General features: G+C 41.1%; 1 protein-coding gene across 5 annotated transcripts in view; it reads left to right on the top strand.

Moving 5' to 3' along the window:
* ABCC4 (ATP binding cassette subfamily C member 4) overlaps positions 1-15088 on the top strand; it is a 291680-nt gene that overhangs the window by 185518 nt on the left and 91074 nt on the right. For all 5 annotated transcript variants that reach the window (XM_028837214.2, XM_028837213.2, XM_028837212.2 and 2 more), the window contains one exon: positions 9433-9512. In XM_028837214.2, coding sequence (XP_028693047.2) covers positions 9433-9512 — 80 coding nt within the window. The remainder of the gene's footprint in view (positions 1-9432; positions 9513-15088) is intronic.

The raw sequence follows: 15088 nt of genomic DNA, 5'->3' as shown, positions 1-15088 counted from the left end.
ACCCGCCTGGGGTCTGTGTCCCCTCCATGTCCTTCCATCCCTTGTTCCCTTCTCTGTCAGGTCCTCTCCTCATCCCCAACCCTAACCCAGCACCTGGGGTCTGCTATCTCCTCTCCTGCTCTCTTCCTTTTCTGAAATGTTGGGTTTCTTTGCTTTCTATAATGCTTTCATGCTGTCATGTTGGCTTCTGTAAGTTGCTGTACCCAAACTCGGTCTGTAACTGCATTCAAATGCCCTTTGAAGGACCACAAGCAAATAAATCAGCTCAACAGCAGTGCAAAGACAGTGGCAAGGATGACATGGCAGATGCTTCATGACAACAAATATTCCCAAATTGGAAAACACTTGCCAGAAAGACTGAATGCAATAATCAAGCGTTGCAACTAGAGCCTTGAAATTTGAAAACAGACCACTTAATATTTGTAGTGGAAAGGCTTGTTTTATTTGTTCACTCAGCATATATGCTAAGCATTGGTCCAGGCCCTAGGGAAAGTGCACGGGACAAAACAGACAACAGTCCCCTGTGCAAAGATTGCCAGTGCTCCCATTTAATGCGTGTAAGTAGAAAGGAGCCAAGACTCGTCTCCAACTGCCGACCTCAGGTGATCCGCCTGCCTTGGCCTCCCAAAGTGCCGGGGTTACAGGCGTGAGCCACTGCACCTGGCCGAGGTTTCCCATTTTTAAAAAAGAGTTGGAAAATGGCTGGATTTATGGCATGTTGTTAGCATGTCATTTGAGCACTCCCTAGGCACTTTGTTATATCCTGTGTGAAAAGTGTATATAATTAAGTCTACTAAACAGATGACCCTAGAAGAACATGGGGATTAGGTGCGCTGCACCCCTCCTTCCCTGCAAACATGGTCAAAAATCTGAGTATAACTTTCAGTTCCCCAGAAACTTAACCACCAATAACCTGCTGTTGACTGGAGGCCATGCAACTTGATCAACACATATTTTGTATGTTATATGTATTATGTACTGTTTTCTGACAATAAAGTAAGCTAGAGAAAAGCAAATTAAGAAAATCATGAGGAAGAAAAAAAATAAAATACTGTTTATTAAGTGGAAGTGGATCATCATAAAGGTCTTTCTCCTCATCTTCACACTGAGTCCACTGAGGAAGAGGAGGGGTTGGTCTTGCTGTCTCAGGGGTGGCAGAGGTGGAAATAAATTTACATACAAGTAGATTCCCTCAGTTCAAACTCATGTTGTTCAAGGGTCAACAGTATTGAAAACTAGTATCAAAAACTAGTTAAGATACTAAATAGGTGAAGCTAGGATATATTCTGACAACACATCCAGACTAGGAGAAATCAGTAAGTAAGCTGAAATAGTCTCTTATCCAACAAAGCTTCTGAAAACTGACCCTGGAAACACGAACATTGCTATGTCTTTGCTGATAGTATATTGAATCTTATGTCAGGCCCAGTTTTAACTACTGATTTGTAGGGTTTCCTCCTTCTTCACCACTGAAAGTAAGAATGGAGGTAGAAAAGGCAGGTTTTGTTGACCGAAAACTGAATAATATAAAACCACAGTAGTTGGGAGCATAGGGGTACATGCAAGTAACCTGGCAGCTTCTAAGATCATTGCCACATTGAAAAAGTCAGAATAATGATCCTCAAAGTGTTAGTTCTGGGTTATCAAGAAAAGATGTCTTTTTTTTTTTTTTTTTTTTTTTTTTCCTCTGAGTTGGAGTCTCATGTCGCCCAGGCTGGAGTGCAGTGCCATGATCTCTGCTCACTGCAACCTCCACCTCCCGGATTCAAGCGATTCTCCTGCCTCATCCTCCTGAGTAGCTGGGATTGTAAGCATGCACTACCACACCAAGCTAATTTTTGTATTTTTAGTAGAGACAGGTTTTCTCCATGTTGGCCAGGCTGGTCTCACACTCCTGACCTCAAGTGATCCACTCGCCTCCACCTTCCAAAGTGCTGGGATTATAGGTGTAAGCCATGGTGCCCGGCCAAGAAAAGATATCTTTATGCTGTGTGTCTTTTCTTTAAGAAGTGAGAAGTCTCTAATCCACATGAAAAAGATTTGGCCAAAACAACTTAAATTTTTTTAAATAAGGTCTTTGATAATTAAAAGGATAGTTAGCAATTTGGAAATTTCAGTTTACAAAATTCATCATTTCTCCATCTAATTTTAGACACTCATTCTCTCGTTGGACATGTGGTATTGTTCTTGTCAAAGCTTTTGGGTTGCTGGGAGCAGAATCTACTCAACTTACTGTGGATGAGAAGGGGTTGATGGGAAGGAAGCAGGGCACCGGAGTGCTGAAGCAAGGCTGACCTTCCTGCAAGCTGCAGATGGGAGCCATTGTCACAGAGCTCATGGATGGGCCCAAGTCCGTTTTCCCTTTGCCTCTCATCTTTCCTTTGGATTGTGCTTCTGCTTCATATTTTCATTTCTTTCACAGACTCATAGTCATTGAGAGTAGAAACCTGAATTATTGGCAGCTAGTCCTGGGACTACAGGCACGTGCTACCATGCCCAGCTAAGTTTAGCATTTTTGGTAGAGTTGGGGTTGGCTTCTGTAGCTGGGGAGGGTTCCTGAGAAAAGCAGCACGGTTATCCACAGCCGGTCCAGTATAGATAAAGGCACTCGTATTAGTGGCAGGTTCCTGAGAGCTACATTTGTCAGCAAGAGTTCCATGGAGGAGAAAGGGCTAAGGCTGAGATCCTGGTAGGTGGAGGCAAGCAGGGACCGAGGAGCTTAATGACAGGTGGATGGAAGAGAGAGAAGGCCCCGTGATGGGAACAAGGACGCATGGCCAGGAGGAATGGAGGGGAGGTTAGGAAGAGACCTCTCTTCTACCTCTTCTCTCCTCACTGTTTCTAAAAACTTAATAGCTTTGATTTGACAGATGAATAAATAAGGGTGTAAATGAGATTATTTTAAATGAAAAATAAAGACATGCTGGTAATTATGTAAAATAAAGATAAGTCAAAAATGACTTATAAGTTTTCATGCTGTATATTTAGGCATAGGTCTAAGGTAGGGTTTGAGAAGTTAGGCATGGGTTGTTGTGGGTCAATTTCAAAGGATTCTGTTTAGTTTATTTAGATGAGCTTAAGATGTTTTGTAGGATAACTGAGTGTCTGAGTAAGCCCTGGGCTGGGAGGTTAGGAGTACAGATAAGATGTGGGATATATAAGCAAACAGGAAATCCTTGAAATGAAAGTGAGCAAAGTTTGAGAAGAGAATCAGAAAAAGGAAAAAATGGTCAACAGCTTTATCCTTAGAAAAAAATAAGATGAAGCAAAGGATATTGAAGGAAGTTGTCCTGAAGAGTGGGGTTTCTCATTCCTCTTCTCTCTGCTGTGTGGAAATCCCAGAATGGCTTGGCAGAGAGTACCCATCCCATTACAAAATATTGCATCACCTTGAGCAAGACTGGCTTTTGTCTTCGCATCTCTAACATGAGGAGTTTGGTCTACAAAGTGCTGTGAACATTTCTGTTGCCTGCAGAAACCTTTCTTCAGAGGCGATCTCTATGTGAAGGTCCCAAAGAATGTAAGGCCCTGTGTTTGAGAGGGGAAAGGCAGCGAAGCGGGGAGATGAGGTGTCTGGGGTTGGGTGTGCTTGGCCTCCTCTTCATCCTCTGTCTCCTTCTTTAAGATTCTTCAAGGCAGAGTCTCAGAATCTTCATAAGACAAGGTTTGAGGCTGGGCTCTGTGACTCATGCCTGTATTCCCATCACTTTGGGAGGCCGAGGTGAGCAGATTGCTTGAGCCTCAAGAGTTTGAGAGCAGCCTGGGAAACATGGCAAAACCTCATCTGTACAAAACAAATTAAAAATTAGCCAGGCATGGTGGTGCAGCAGAGGTCCCAGCTACTTGGGAGGCTGAGGCAGGAGGATCACTTGAGCCCAGGGAGGTTGAGACTGTAGTGAGCCTTGATTGTGCCACTACAGAGAGAGACCATTTCTCAAACAGACAGACAAGCAAACAAAAAACATAAAGCTTGAATGTTATTAGCCCTGGGGATCCTTCACACCCATTTAAACTCTATAATCCTACAATAATAATGCAAAGAACACCTCACCCATGTGAGCTACTCTAGAATTTAGAGGATCTCTTCATAATCACCATCTCTTTGATCCTCGTGATCTTTGGCCCTGTGAAGTAGTCCAGGCAAATGTCATCAGCTCCATTTTATAGGTCAGGAATTTGAGTGTCAATATAAGTTGGGTGAGTTGCCCTGTATTGTTGAGTCCTGTTGCTGCTGAGCCTCCGAGGAGGACAAGGACCTCATGTCTTATCCCTGCCTCGTTTTTTCTTTCATGCCTTTTGTGAGCCTCTGCCATGTTGATGGCCTGTTCTGATGAGATGTACCGCAATACTGGACTTCTAGGGCTCCTGTTTGGTTCTCATTTTGGTCTAAGCTGAGTGATACAGGATGTCCAGGCTGGCCCAGCTCCTCACATGGCTTCCTTTCCTCCCAGACAACAGTGTCATGGACGTTGTCATCCTTTTCAGCCCAGCAGCTGTCTCCAGGCTCCACCCAACAGCCTGTACTCTGGACCAGTCTGTGCCCTGCCATGTGGCACCACATTGTACCGGGAGTGCATACATCAATTCTCTCAACACCATTTCATAGACTCTGCTCTTTGGGACAGACTGCTTGGATTTACGTTCTACTTCTCACATCTCAAGATGGTGGTTTCCCCATCTTACCTTTGCACACTCCACCTACCATCAACGATGGGTACCTGAGAGTCCACCCTCTCTTTGAGCTTCTGGCTTCCAATTCTCTGCAGGAAAATCAAAGGCCAATTCTTTTTTTTTCCCTTAAGACAGAGTCTCGCTCTGTCGCCCAGGCTGGAGTACAGTGGAGTCATCTTAGCTCACTGCAACCTCCGCCTCCCAAGCTCAAGCAATTCTCTGCCTCATCCTCCCAAGTAGCTGGCATTACAGGTGCCCACCACCATGCCCAGCTAAGGTTTTTGTATTTTTAGTAGAGACAGGATTTCAGCATCTTGGCCAGGCTGGTCTTGAATTGCTGACCTTGTGATCCACCTGCCTCAGCCTCCCAAAGTGCTGGGATTACAGGCATGAGCCACGGCGCCTGACTCAAAGGCCAATTCTTATCAAAAGTATTAGCTTTCAGAACCGTCAGTGAAGCTGTAAGTGTGGATACCTATAAAGAAGTTTACAATATTGAAGAGTTCACTAAACACATCTACTTTTACCTTCAAGGTCAGAGGTGGCATGGCCTGATGAGGTCTTTTTTGCTGATACCTAAGACTGTTTTTGTGGTACAGAATGGGCTCACCAGGAAGGAATGAGTGGCACACTCTATATCATGGGTGAACCTCAAAAACTTGAGATACGGGAAGGAAGCCAGACACAAGAGATCACATATTGTGTGATTCCTTTTCCATGAAAGATACTGAAAAAGCAAAGGGCAGAGAGTAGTTGCTTGAGGCTGGAGTGGGCATAGAGAGGTACTGTGAGTGGCACGAGGGAGCTTATTGGGGGCATAAAAATGTCTTGAAACTTATTTTTGGTGATGACTGCATCACTCAGTAAAGTTACTAAAATTCATTGAATTGGATACCTGAAATGGGTGAGTTTTATGAGATGTAAAATATGCATCATTGCAAATATACCTCAATATTTTCATATTTAAATATACTTTTTTGTTACAAAAAAGAATGGGGCTCACGGTAGACATGGGAACTTACAAGTTTTAACTTGTAGTTTGGTTATAAGGGAACTGAGAAGTCTTAGTTATGGGAGAGGTACTAGAATTCCGGAGGTGACTTTAACTTCAGATTAGATTCTAGAATCAGTTTGTAAAATAGAGTCATTTATTAATTTGTATTTTGACAAAAAGTTCATTAACACCTTTCATAATATTCTATCTTGTGGAAAAAAGTTAGGAGGAACCTGACTGTGTATGTGGTATTATGACTTCAAAAGAGCTTGGTCTCTGTCTCTCTCAGAGGAAAGTTTTAATGTGCTCATAACTTAGTATAGACCCTTTTCAGACATTTTGATTGTTTCCTACTTCTGATTTGCCAAATACCACATTGACCATCTTTGATGCACTTATTAATGCCTTGAGATACCTCTTAGAAATTGAATTTTGGGGTCCATGGGGATGCACTCTCAATAGTTGTTTATTGTCCAACTCCCAAAAATCTACCTGTGCCATCATGCAGGATTGGAGTGGTGTAGATTTACATTAAATGTGAGTCCAAAATGTGATCTGGCTGCAGGAATTTACATGATTGTGGGCTTAGTCACGGGATATATCCTGACCCTGCGATATGCAGATAATACCTGGGGTATTGGTTTTTATCCTGGGTACCAGGCATTCAGAGAGGCTGGCTACCTGACTGTGTGCTAAGGCAATGGCCAAGATGGGACCCTGTGTGTTACGAGAGATAATTGAGGTACGCAAGGGATAGGTGCCTGTGAGAAGTCTGGAAAACCTGTGATTAACTTTCTTCAAGTAATTGAAGAGCTGCCCTGTCAAGAGAAATTCCGTTCACTTTGTATGATTGTAAGGGCAGAATCAGCAGCAATGGTTGGAAGTTCCCGGAAGGCAAGCTTTGGTGTAATGTAAGCAAGCCTTGTCTAACAGAACAGTCCGAAAATAGATTGGGTCCCCTCAGGAAACAGTGACTCCTCTTCCCTCGACATCCCTGGAGATGCTCCAGCAGGGACCACATGTCATTTGGATGAAGAGGTGTGGCATGTGCATGCAGGGAATTTATCATAAGTGTTTGATTTGGAGACCTCTGGGGAAATGACTATGAGGCTGTGAACTTGACATCACAGCTCTGATGATGACAGTCTACTGCGAAGCCAGATGAAAATATTCTGGCCGGGCGCGGTGGCTCACACCTGTCATCCCAGCACTTTGGGAGGCTGAGGCGGGTGAATCACCTGAGGTCAGGAGCTTGAGACCAGCCTGGTCAACATGGTGAAACCCTGTCTCTATTAAAAATACAGAAATTAGCTGGGCATGGTGACATGTGCCTGGAATCCCAGCTACTCTGGAGGCTGAGGCAGGAAAATCGCTTGAACCTGGGAGGTGGAGGTTTCAGTGAGCTGAGATCTCCTCCAGCCTGGGCAACAGAGTGAGACTCTGTCTCAAAAAAAAGTTTAAAACAAGAAAATATTCTTTTTGCAAACACCAGTCTTTGAATTGTATCTTAGAACAAGAAAGTTAACTATTGAACCTTCTAATCTTATACTTGCTACACTCAGATCATTGTTGATAAGCGTTTCTATTTCAGCTGATCTTTGACATTCAGTTCAGTTGTTGGCGTAGCTGTGTGAGGAGGTGGGCTTTCTCGGTTGTTTTTGTTTTCCTTGTATCTTATGCTGTTTTCCAACCATGGGTCTCTCAGATTTTAGCATTCTCCCAAATGGTCAAGATAAAGAGTTGGTTTTCACATACTCATCATTTATGTAGGCTTTTTATCTTTTTTTCCTTCTTCTTTTCTTTTTTGTAGAGATAAGGTCTCGCTATGTTGCTCAGGCTGGTCTTGAACTCCTGGGCTCAAGCAGTCCTCCCACCTCTGCCTTCAGAAGTGCTGGGATTATAGATGTGAGCCCCATCCCTGGCCTATCTTTTTTTTTTTTTTTTTTAATTTGAATATTGCTTTCAACTTATTAAAAGCTGAACTGTACTTGCAATGTTTCTGAGTATTGCCTATGTTATAACATTGTTAACTTTTCCATTTAAGAAATAATTCATGTTTTAATTATGTCTTTAATTTTTTAGCTTATACTTTCCTTGTTCTGGTATTGATACATTGAGATGAGAAAAAATAACAAGAAAGATGACAAACAAAATCCATAAGAATCTGTAAGAAAAATGCTCGTCTAACTTTAATGTTTCTTAAGTACAGCTGATAAAATAATGGCCTGACCTCTCACCCTGCATAGCATGATCTGGCAGACCGCAGAAGGGCCCCCGGGAGCGGGTTGGAAATGCAGTCTCCAGCTCCTCCCCAGGGCCACTGCATCAGGACCTGCATTTGAAAAGTTGAGCTTCCTCCCCGGTGGCATGCTGCAGAACCTATGGGTCATAGTCATCGTCGCACCTTTTTGGTTTTGGTTTTTTAGCAGCCATGAAAAAGTACCTGGCATTGTGCCTGGGTTTTTGTTTTTTGTTTTTTGTTTTCTTTTTTCTACAGGTATGAGCCCATTTAATCCCTAGGACAACCCTCTAAAAGAAGTGTTATTAGAGGCTCAGAAAAGTTGTCACTGGGCTTGCCAAAGGTGTCACTGAATGATGCTTTCTGGAGTCTGCGTGTCCGAAGCCTGAGACAGGAAAATTGAGGTGCAGCTCCAGCTTGCACACCCTTTGCTTCCCGTGGCCAGCGGGATGCCTTGGGAGAACTGCAGAGGCTGCATTAGCCCCGGCAGCGGGAGGCAGCTCCGTCCCCAGCCTCTGACCATTCACGGTCCACTTGTGGCCTGGTATAAAGGCACCAGGACGAAGTCAATCCTGACAAACCCTAGGAGGCCGCACATCTCATCCATAAGCAGGGCTTCCGGAAGCATTGATTAGAAAAGAAGTTCAGAGACCCAGACACACACACTTCTCAAGGGTCACCTACATCCACATAGGCTATGTGTGTATAGCTTCCTTTTTTTTTTTTTTTTTTTTTTTGAAGGAAATCATTTGAAAGAATAGATATTTGTTAGAAACCAGGTTTGATATGTTTCTGATGCTTTTATGACATACTGTTTTCTTGGATTCTGTGTGACAGGGGAAATAAAGTCGATGCTGAGCAGTGATCTTCAATCATTAAATAATATTTCTGTTTTCCTGCATAATTTCCTCTTGTGTTCTTAAATAAGAATAAACCTGTTCTTGTCATACTGTTTGCACATCTGAAAATGACAACCTGTTTGCCAGTAGTAAACTCACAGCTTGGAAAATGTTAGGATCCCAAGTTTCCCCAAAAATGTGAGGTACTATCAACCAGGCTGGGGAAAAAAAAATACAGAGGTTATCATTATATTTATATAAAAACATGCCACTTAGCAAAAGAAATGCTGATAAAGCAAAATTAGTGAAATAATTAGGATCAATTTATGTACATTCATCTACCTACTTTGCACTTGGATTGAAGTCCTAGATTGGATCTTTAAAGGAGGGAACATTCTAGAACCCACCATCCCCTCCTGTTACTGTCACAAGATTTTTTTCCTTCATTCTTTTAAAATCAGGGCCACATTTCAATTCCCTGCCCACTGCCATTTGATGATATTTTTGTTTCTCTTTAGGTATCATCGTATTTTCTTTTTCTTTACCACTGACATCGGTTTATTTCATATGAATGCGTAATATATTAAATACATATGCATTTAAAGTATTGTTTTGATTTGTTTGCGAATTGTTTCTCTTAAAGGGTCTATCTGGGGAAATGAGTAATTTTTCATATCCTGTTCTTGCAGGAAGAATTTTAAATCGTTTCTCCAAAGACATTGGACACTTGGATGATTTACTGCCACTGACGGTTTTAGATTTCATCCAGGTAACGTTGAGAGTAACATCAGGATCTCAAATGGAAAACGGAAGTTCCTATTTTTTCAAGCCCTTTTCATGGGGGCTGGGGGTGGGACTCTCGGCCTGGCTGTGTGTAATGTTAACTTAATAAAAGGCCATGTTTGTAAAAGAAAGGTGCGGTTATAATTCAGAGGCTAAGTTGGCGTGAGTAATACCTTGTGTGTGGGAGTGGCTATACAGTCTTGTCGGGGTTAGTTTGAAGCAGCTTCATGCTTGGTAAGTGGCTCTGTCTGCCTCTAGGTATCTGGCATGGATTGTGCTTTACTGTGAACACATTTCATAATATAGAAACAATCACCTCTCACGGAAAGATAGCCTAGATTAACTAAATTATGCATTGTATTACCACAAAGGCAAATACTTAGGCACTTTTTTTTTTTTGGATAGAACCAGGTGTGGTTACTTACAAAGAAAAGATTAGTAATAATAAGGTGAAAATAATACTTTATTAACAAGGACAATAGAGAGCAGTTATTGCGGATACAAAGCCTTTAAAGGCAAGGATATCTAAGCCAATTTGAGTACAGGATCAAAGTCAACTCAGAAAATGTCTTTTTTGTTTTCACACGTTGATTGCTCTAAGTCTTAAGCTGTCTTTAAAAGGGAAAAACCAACAATCCTACAGAAATACCTTCTGTAAAGCGTTTCTTTTATTTGTGAACTTGAGGCTCTAAAGAATAATGCTGGGTCATCTCCTCTCTCATCTCCTTATTCAGTACTCTTGCTCATGTGGTTTGGTTTTACTTTATTTTTTCCTGTTGTTTAATTTTGTCTGCTTGTCAGTGGTTCAAGCTGGGGCACTTTTTTTTTTTTTCCCAAGTGTTTATTTTGGAAATGCATCTATTAAAAGCTATACATATTCCAAAATCTCAGCTGCTGTTGTGGCTAACACTTTATGAAATTTGAACCTCTTTGAGTTTTTCTAAGTGCCAACTTACAGTAGTTCTAATCATTAGGTGAATTTAAAGCCATTAAGTAGAAATACTACAGTTGGGGTCTGCAATTTTGGCTTGATCCTGTGGTCCCCCTACCCCTGCTTTTTTCTCAATGCTCAAATGCTTTAGATCTCCTCTGGAGCCACTGTTGTAAAAGGAATCAAAATTACTTAATTTGGAAAATTAGCTTTGTAAGAAAAGCCAGTCACAGGCTTGAAATACTTATAGGAATTCCTGTTTGTCACACAGCAAGGCAGCAAAGGAGCATGTGACTGCAAACAGCATAGCCCGTGGGCGAAGGCATCCACTGTTTACTGAGGCGAAGTAAGCTGAGACTCACAGGTGGATTATTTTTACTGCAAACAAGGACCTCTGATTTTTTTTCTTCTTTTGCAAACATTTTTAAAATGTGCCCTCCTGGGTTTAGCTATATTATTTATCCCTCAGACGCCGTCACTAGAACAGTTGCCCGGTTTTCACAGAATGCAGATGATTGTCTGTACACGTTTTGACAGGGATTGTTAATTACTTCGAGAAGATTTTGTGAAAGGTTCTGTTTCTTTGCAACTGCAAGCTAGGCAGAGGTTGAGTTTCCGAAGCTGGCTGGCCCACTATGTGCTTAGCAGAGTGAGCGGTCATAATTAGAATCCCTCGTGTGCTTTGTCTCACATATGGAGGCAGAGGAATGGATGCTACTTGATGTCAATGTAAAACATTTCTTAGCAGCATGAGGAAGGAAAATTCTAGTCTCGTTGTACTTCTATTTAACCAGAGAGACAAGGGCATTTTTTATTATCCACTCACATAACCTTGGTAAACTTAACATTGTGGAATCCTACTGGCCCCAATTAGCTGATTTCTTGAATCTACAGCAGAGGTTAAATCCTAATGTTATTGTCTCCAAGAAAGGAGTTTTATCTAAAGGATAACTCAGTTATCAATTATGATAAAGATCTATTGTCACTTGTTTTGTTTGCAGGTGTCTTTAATAAGGCCTCCCATAATCCCTTCAGGAAGAAATATTTTCTCCTTTTAAAAATAGTATTAGCTAAATATAAAAGCTCTGGTCCCTGCCATTGTTGTTGATTCTTTGAGGGACATTTCCCAACATTCATTGTTTAAATGGTTGTCAGGAGGAATCAAGTGAAACGTGGTAAACAATGCCGTAACTGGTTCATCTTACTTTGTGTGCCGAGCCTTTCTGCTGGGGATTTGCATTCGATGAGTGGGCTTTTGACTGAGGTATCGCCAGGATCATTTTGAAGTATCTGGGCCTGTTGCTATATTAGGAAGTGAAAATTTTTTATTAAAGCCACACACCCAAAAAAATGCATTTAACCTGCCCTCAAATAAAGGCCAACAAAAATCTAAATGTAATTTGTTTTTTTTTTAAGTTGCCTAGGCCTCTGTAAGGATGAAAGCAGCCTAGTGGTGTTCTGGGACTCTTAATGGAATCATGTAAACTTAAAATAAACACTATTATGGTAAGCACATAGAATGAAAACTAATTTTCCAAATCAAATACATTATATTCAATTCATTTTCCCCAATCAACCAAATGTTTAAAACCTGTTAGTTATAACAGCAATCTTCTGGAAATTAATTAGAAGCCTATTAGCTCTGCTAGCTGAGCCGAATGAAGGGGGTTGCTCAGTACATTTCTAAGTAGTCTCCTGAATTAAAGCAAAGCAAGGTCAAAATGACAGTTAGCTTTGTTCACCTCATGGCTTTGCTTGAAGTCGTTGATCTTTTTGGGGGGAAGGAGGGGGGTGTTTTGTTTTGCAAAGGAAATTTTGTCTACTTTGACTCAGTTCTGTGATAAATATTTAAAATTAATTTCTAGTACCAGTCGGGTGAGCCATACAGGGAGCATGATCTTATCTGTGTGAATAGTAGCCTTCTCCATTGCATGGGCATCTGAAATGGAGTTGACTTTTAGGCCTCTTGTCTACCGCATCAATTCTTCTACAGGGTTTATTTAGCCCCTTTCAAAATTCAGATAGTAGGAAATTTCCTGGATGACTTTGTGTTTAATGTCATTAGCAAAACGTGCTTCGAACGTCAGGGCCCTGGGTTTTGATGGCTCTCATCAGGTTCAGTGGGTGATAATCACAGTGACTAGCAGTTCCTCCTACGCCCAGAGAAACTCACAGAAAGTGGGCCCTTAACCCAGCAGCTGAGATTGACCGAAACAATTGAGTTTAAAAAAACTGGGAATTTCTTTGTCAAGATGTTACCCTTGGTGTTATCTAGCTGACTGATCGACAGGGGAACTACGTATCTTCAGTACCAACTACGGATGGTATCCTTGAGCCAGAAAGAACTTTGGCAGGATGTATAGTAACAAACAGAATGAAGATTAAAATCCACAGAAAAGTTAGGTATCTTCATGAAGAGGTAGTTGAAACTTTGCACTTACCAGAAGGTTCAGGCTAAGATTGCTGAGTTGTTATTCTTACTAAAGCTGAGATTTAAAATCAAATAGCTATAGAAATAAATAATGTAGTTGCATTTATCCATGTGACTTTTTTTTTTGAGATGGTCTCACTCTGTTACCCAGGCTGGAGTGCAATGGTATGATCTCAGCTCACTGCAACCTTCGCCCCCACACCAGGTTCAAACGATTCTCATGCCTCAGCCTCTGAGTAGCTGTGATTACAGATGACCACCACCACTCTAAGCTCATTTTGTATTTTTAGTAGAGACAGGGTTTTGCCATGTTGCTCAGGCTGGTCTCGAACTCCTAACCTCAGGTGATCCACCCACCTCGGCCTCCCAAAGTGATGGGATTACAGGCGTGAGCCACTGCACCCGGCCTCATGTGACCTTTTTAATCCAGAGCATTCATGTTTGATTACGTTTTCTGTATGATGGTGATCGTTTTATTGGTTTTATAAGTAGGAGTCTGGAACTGTAGACCATTGGGTCCGAACTGAACTGTTTCCAATTGAGTTTGCCAAAGACTGGAGGGGTAGATCTGAGAGGAGAACCCTCTGCTTGTGGCTCGATGTCTAGAATGTAGGCTCTGTAGAAGCAAGTCTGAAACCATGCACAGATTTTATTACCCCCCTGATGAAATTGCTAAGCTAAGGAAATTCTGGTTTACATGTGACCAGATTTGCTGGCCAGATAGAGGCAATTAACCTAACTTTGATTTTTGGACTTCAATAAAATATTTGTATTTGCGAGTTTTCATTTGTTTTTATATAGTTAGCTGTTGGCATTCATTGCCAATGGGGAACAGTGACACCAGTAATTTAAAAGTGGGTGTCATTTGCTGTCCTATAGTAAGGGAAGAAACCCAGAGGGGTAGTGGGTACTGTGTCACTTTGGAACTCAGATTGGCTCAGGTGTGCAACAGTAGTGAATAAAGAAGGGTGAGATTTTTGATGAGGCCTTTTGAAAGGTAAGCCAGAATTAAGGGAAGTTTTTGAATATATCAGAAGATATAAATATATCACTGGAAATAAGTAACTTATAGAATACAAATGAACAGTCTGCAAGTTACCTCAGGGTTGCCATGGGCTAATCAGATAATTTAGCCAAGGCTGGCAGTGCATATCTGGCTTATAAAGGGTTGTTCAAACATGTTTTTCTTGTTTGCTTTTTCAAAAATTGTAACAGCTTTGAACATCTACAATATTTCTAAAGCCAAGTCATTTCTGAACATAGAATGGCTCTTCACAGGTTAAAACTGAATATCTTGTTTTCATAAAGAATTGAAATACAAATAGCATAAAGATCTTCATCTAGAACTCACATTCTTTGAATAGGAATTTGGCATTCAAACAGAATATGTTTGCATAAATCAACAAACAAAAACAGAGGTGATAGTCAATATTCACATTTTAAAGTGCTTGATTACTTCCTTTTTTTTCCTGTTTTTTTTTTTTTTTTTTTCTTTTTTTTTCTTTTGAGACAGGGTCTTGCTCTGTCGCCCAGGCTGAAGTGCAGTGGCGCAATCTCAGCTTGCTGCAGCCTCCGCCTCCCGGGTTTAAGCAATTCCCATGCCTCAGCTTCCCGAGTAGCTGGGACTACAGGTGTGTACTGCCATGGCCAGCTAAGTTTTGTATTTTTAGTAGAGACGGGGTTTCACCATTTTGCCCAGGCTGGTTAACTTCTGACCTCAAGTGATCCTCCTGCCTCAGCCTCCCAAAGTGCTGGGATTACAGGTGTGAGCCACCACGCCCAGCCAGAAGTGCTTGATTACTTCCTAATATCAGCACCAATGCCAGTATCATGAATCTCTTCTTCCATTTTCTTAAAATAATAATTGGATTAATAGATACCCTATCTGTAATAATTGTATTAGTAATATCTTACTAGCATTTTAATTAGAAATTTAATATTAATGATTTGAAATCAGTAGTTTTCAACAATTTTAATAGTACAAATTTATTTATAGTATTTAATGGGCAGATATGGTGTTTTGTGACTATATTTACAACTAGATGTATTTGGGAATATCTCAGAGTTTCTCCCAAAAGGAAAACATTTCTATTACAAATATGTGACTTGTGAAAAGAATTTGTAATTCTATTCAATATATCTTTTTTTTTTTTTTTTTTTTTTTTGGAGACAGTCTTGCTCTATCACCCAGGCTGGAGTG

Source organism: Macaca mulatta, chromosome 17, assembly GCF_049350105.2.
Source record: "Macaca mulatta isolate MMU2019108-1 chromosome 17, T2T-MMU8v2.0, whole genome shotgun sequence".
NCBI lineage: Eukaryota > Metazoa > Chordata > Mammalia > Primates > Cercopithecidae > Macaca > Macaca mulatta.
This window is presented reverse-complemented; position numbering and strand designations above follow the sequence as displayed.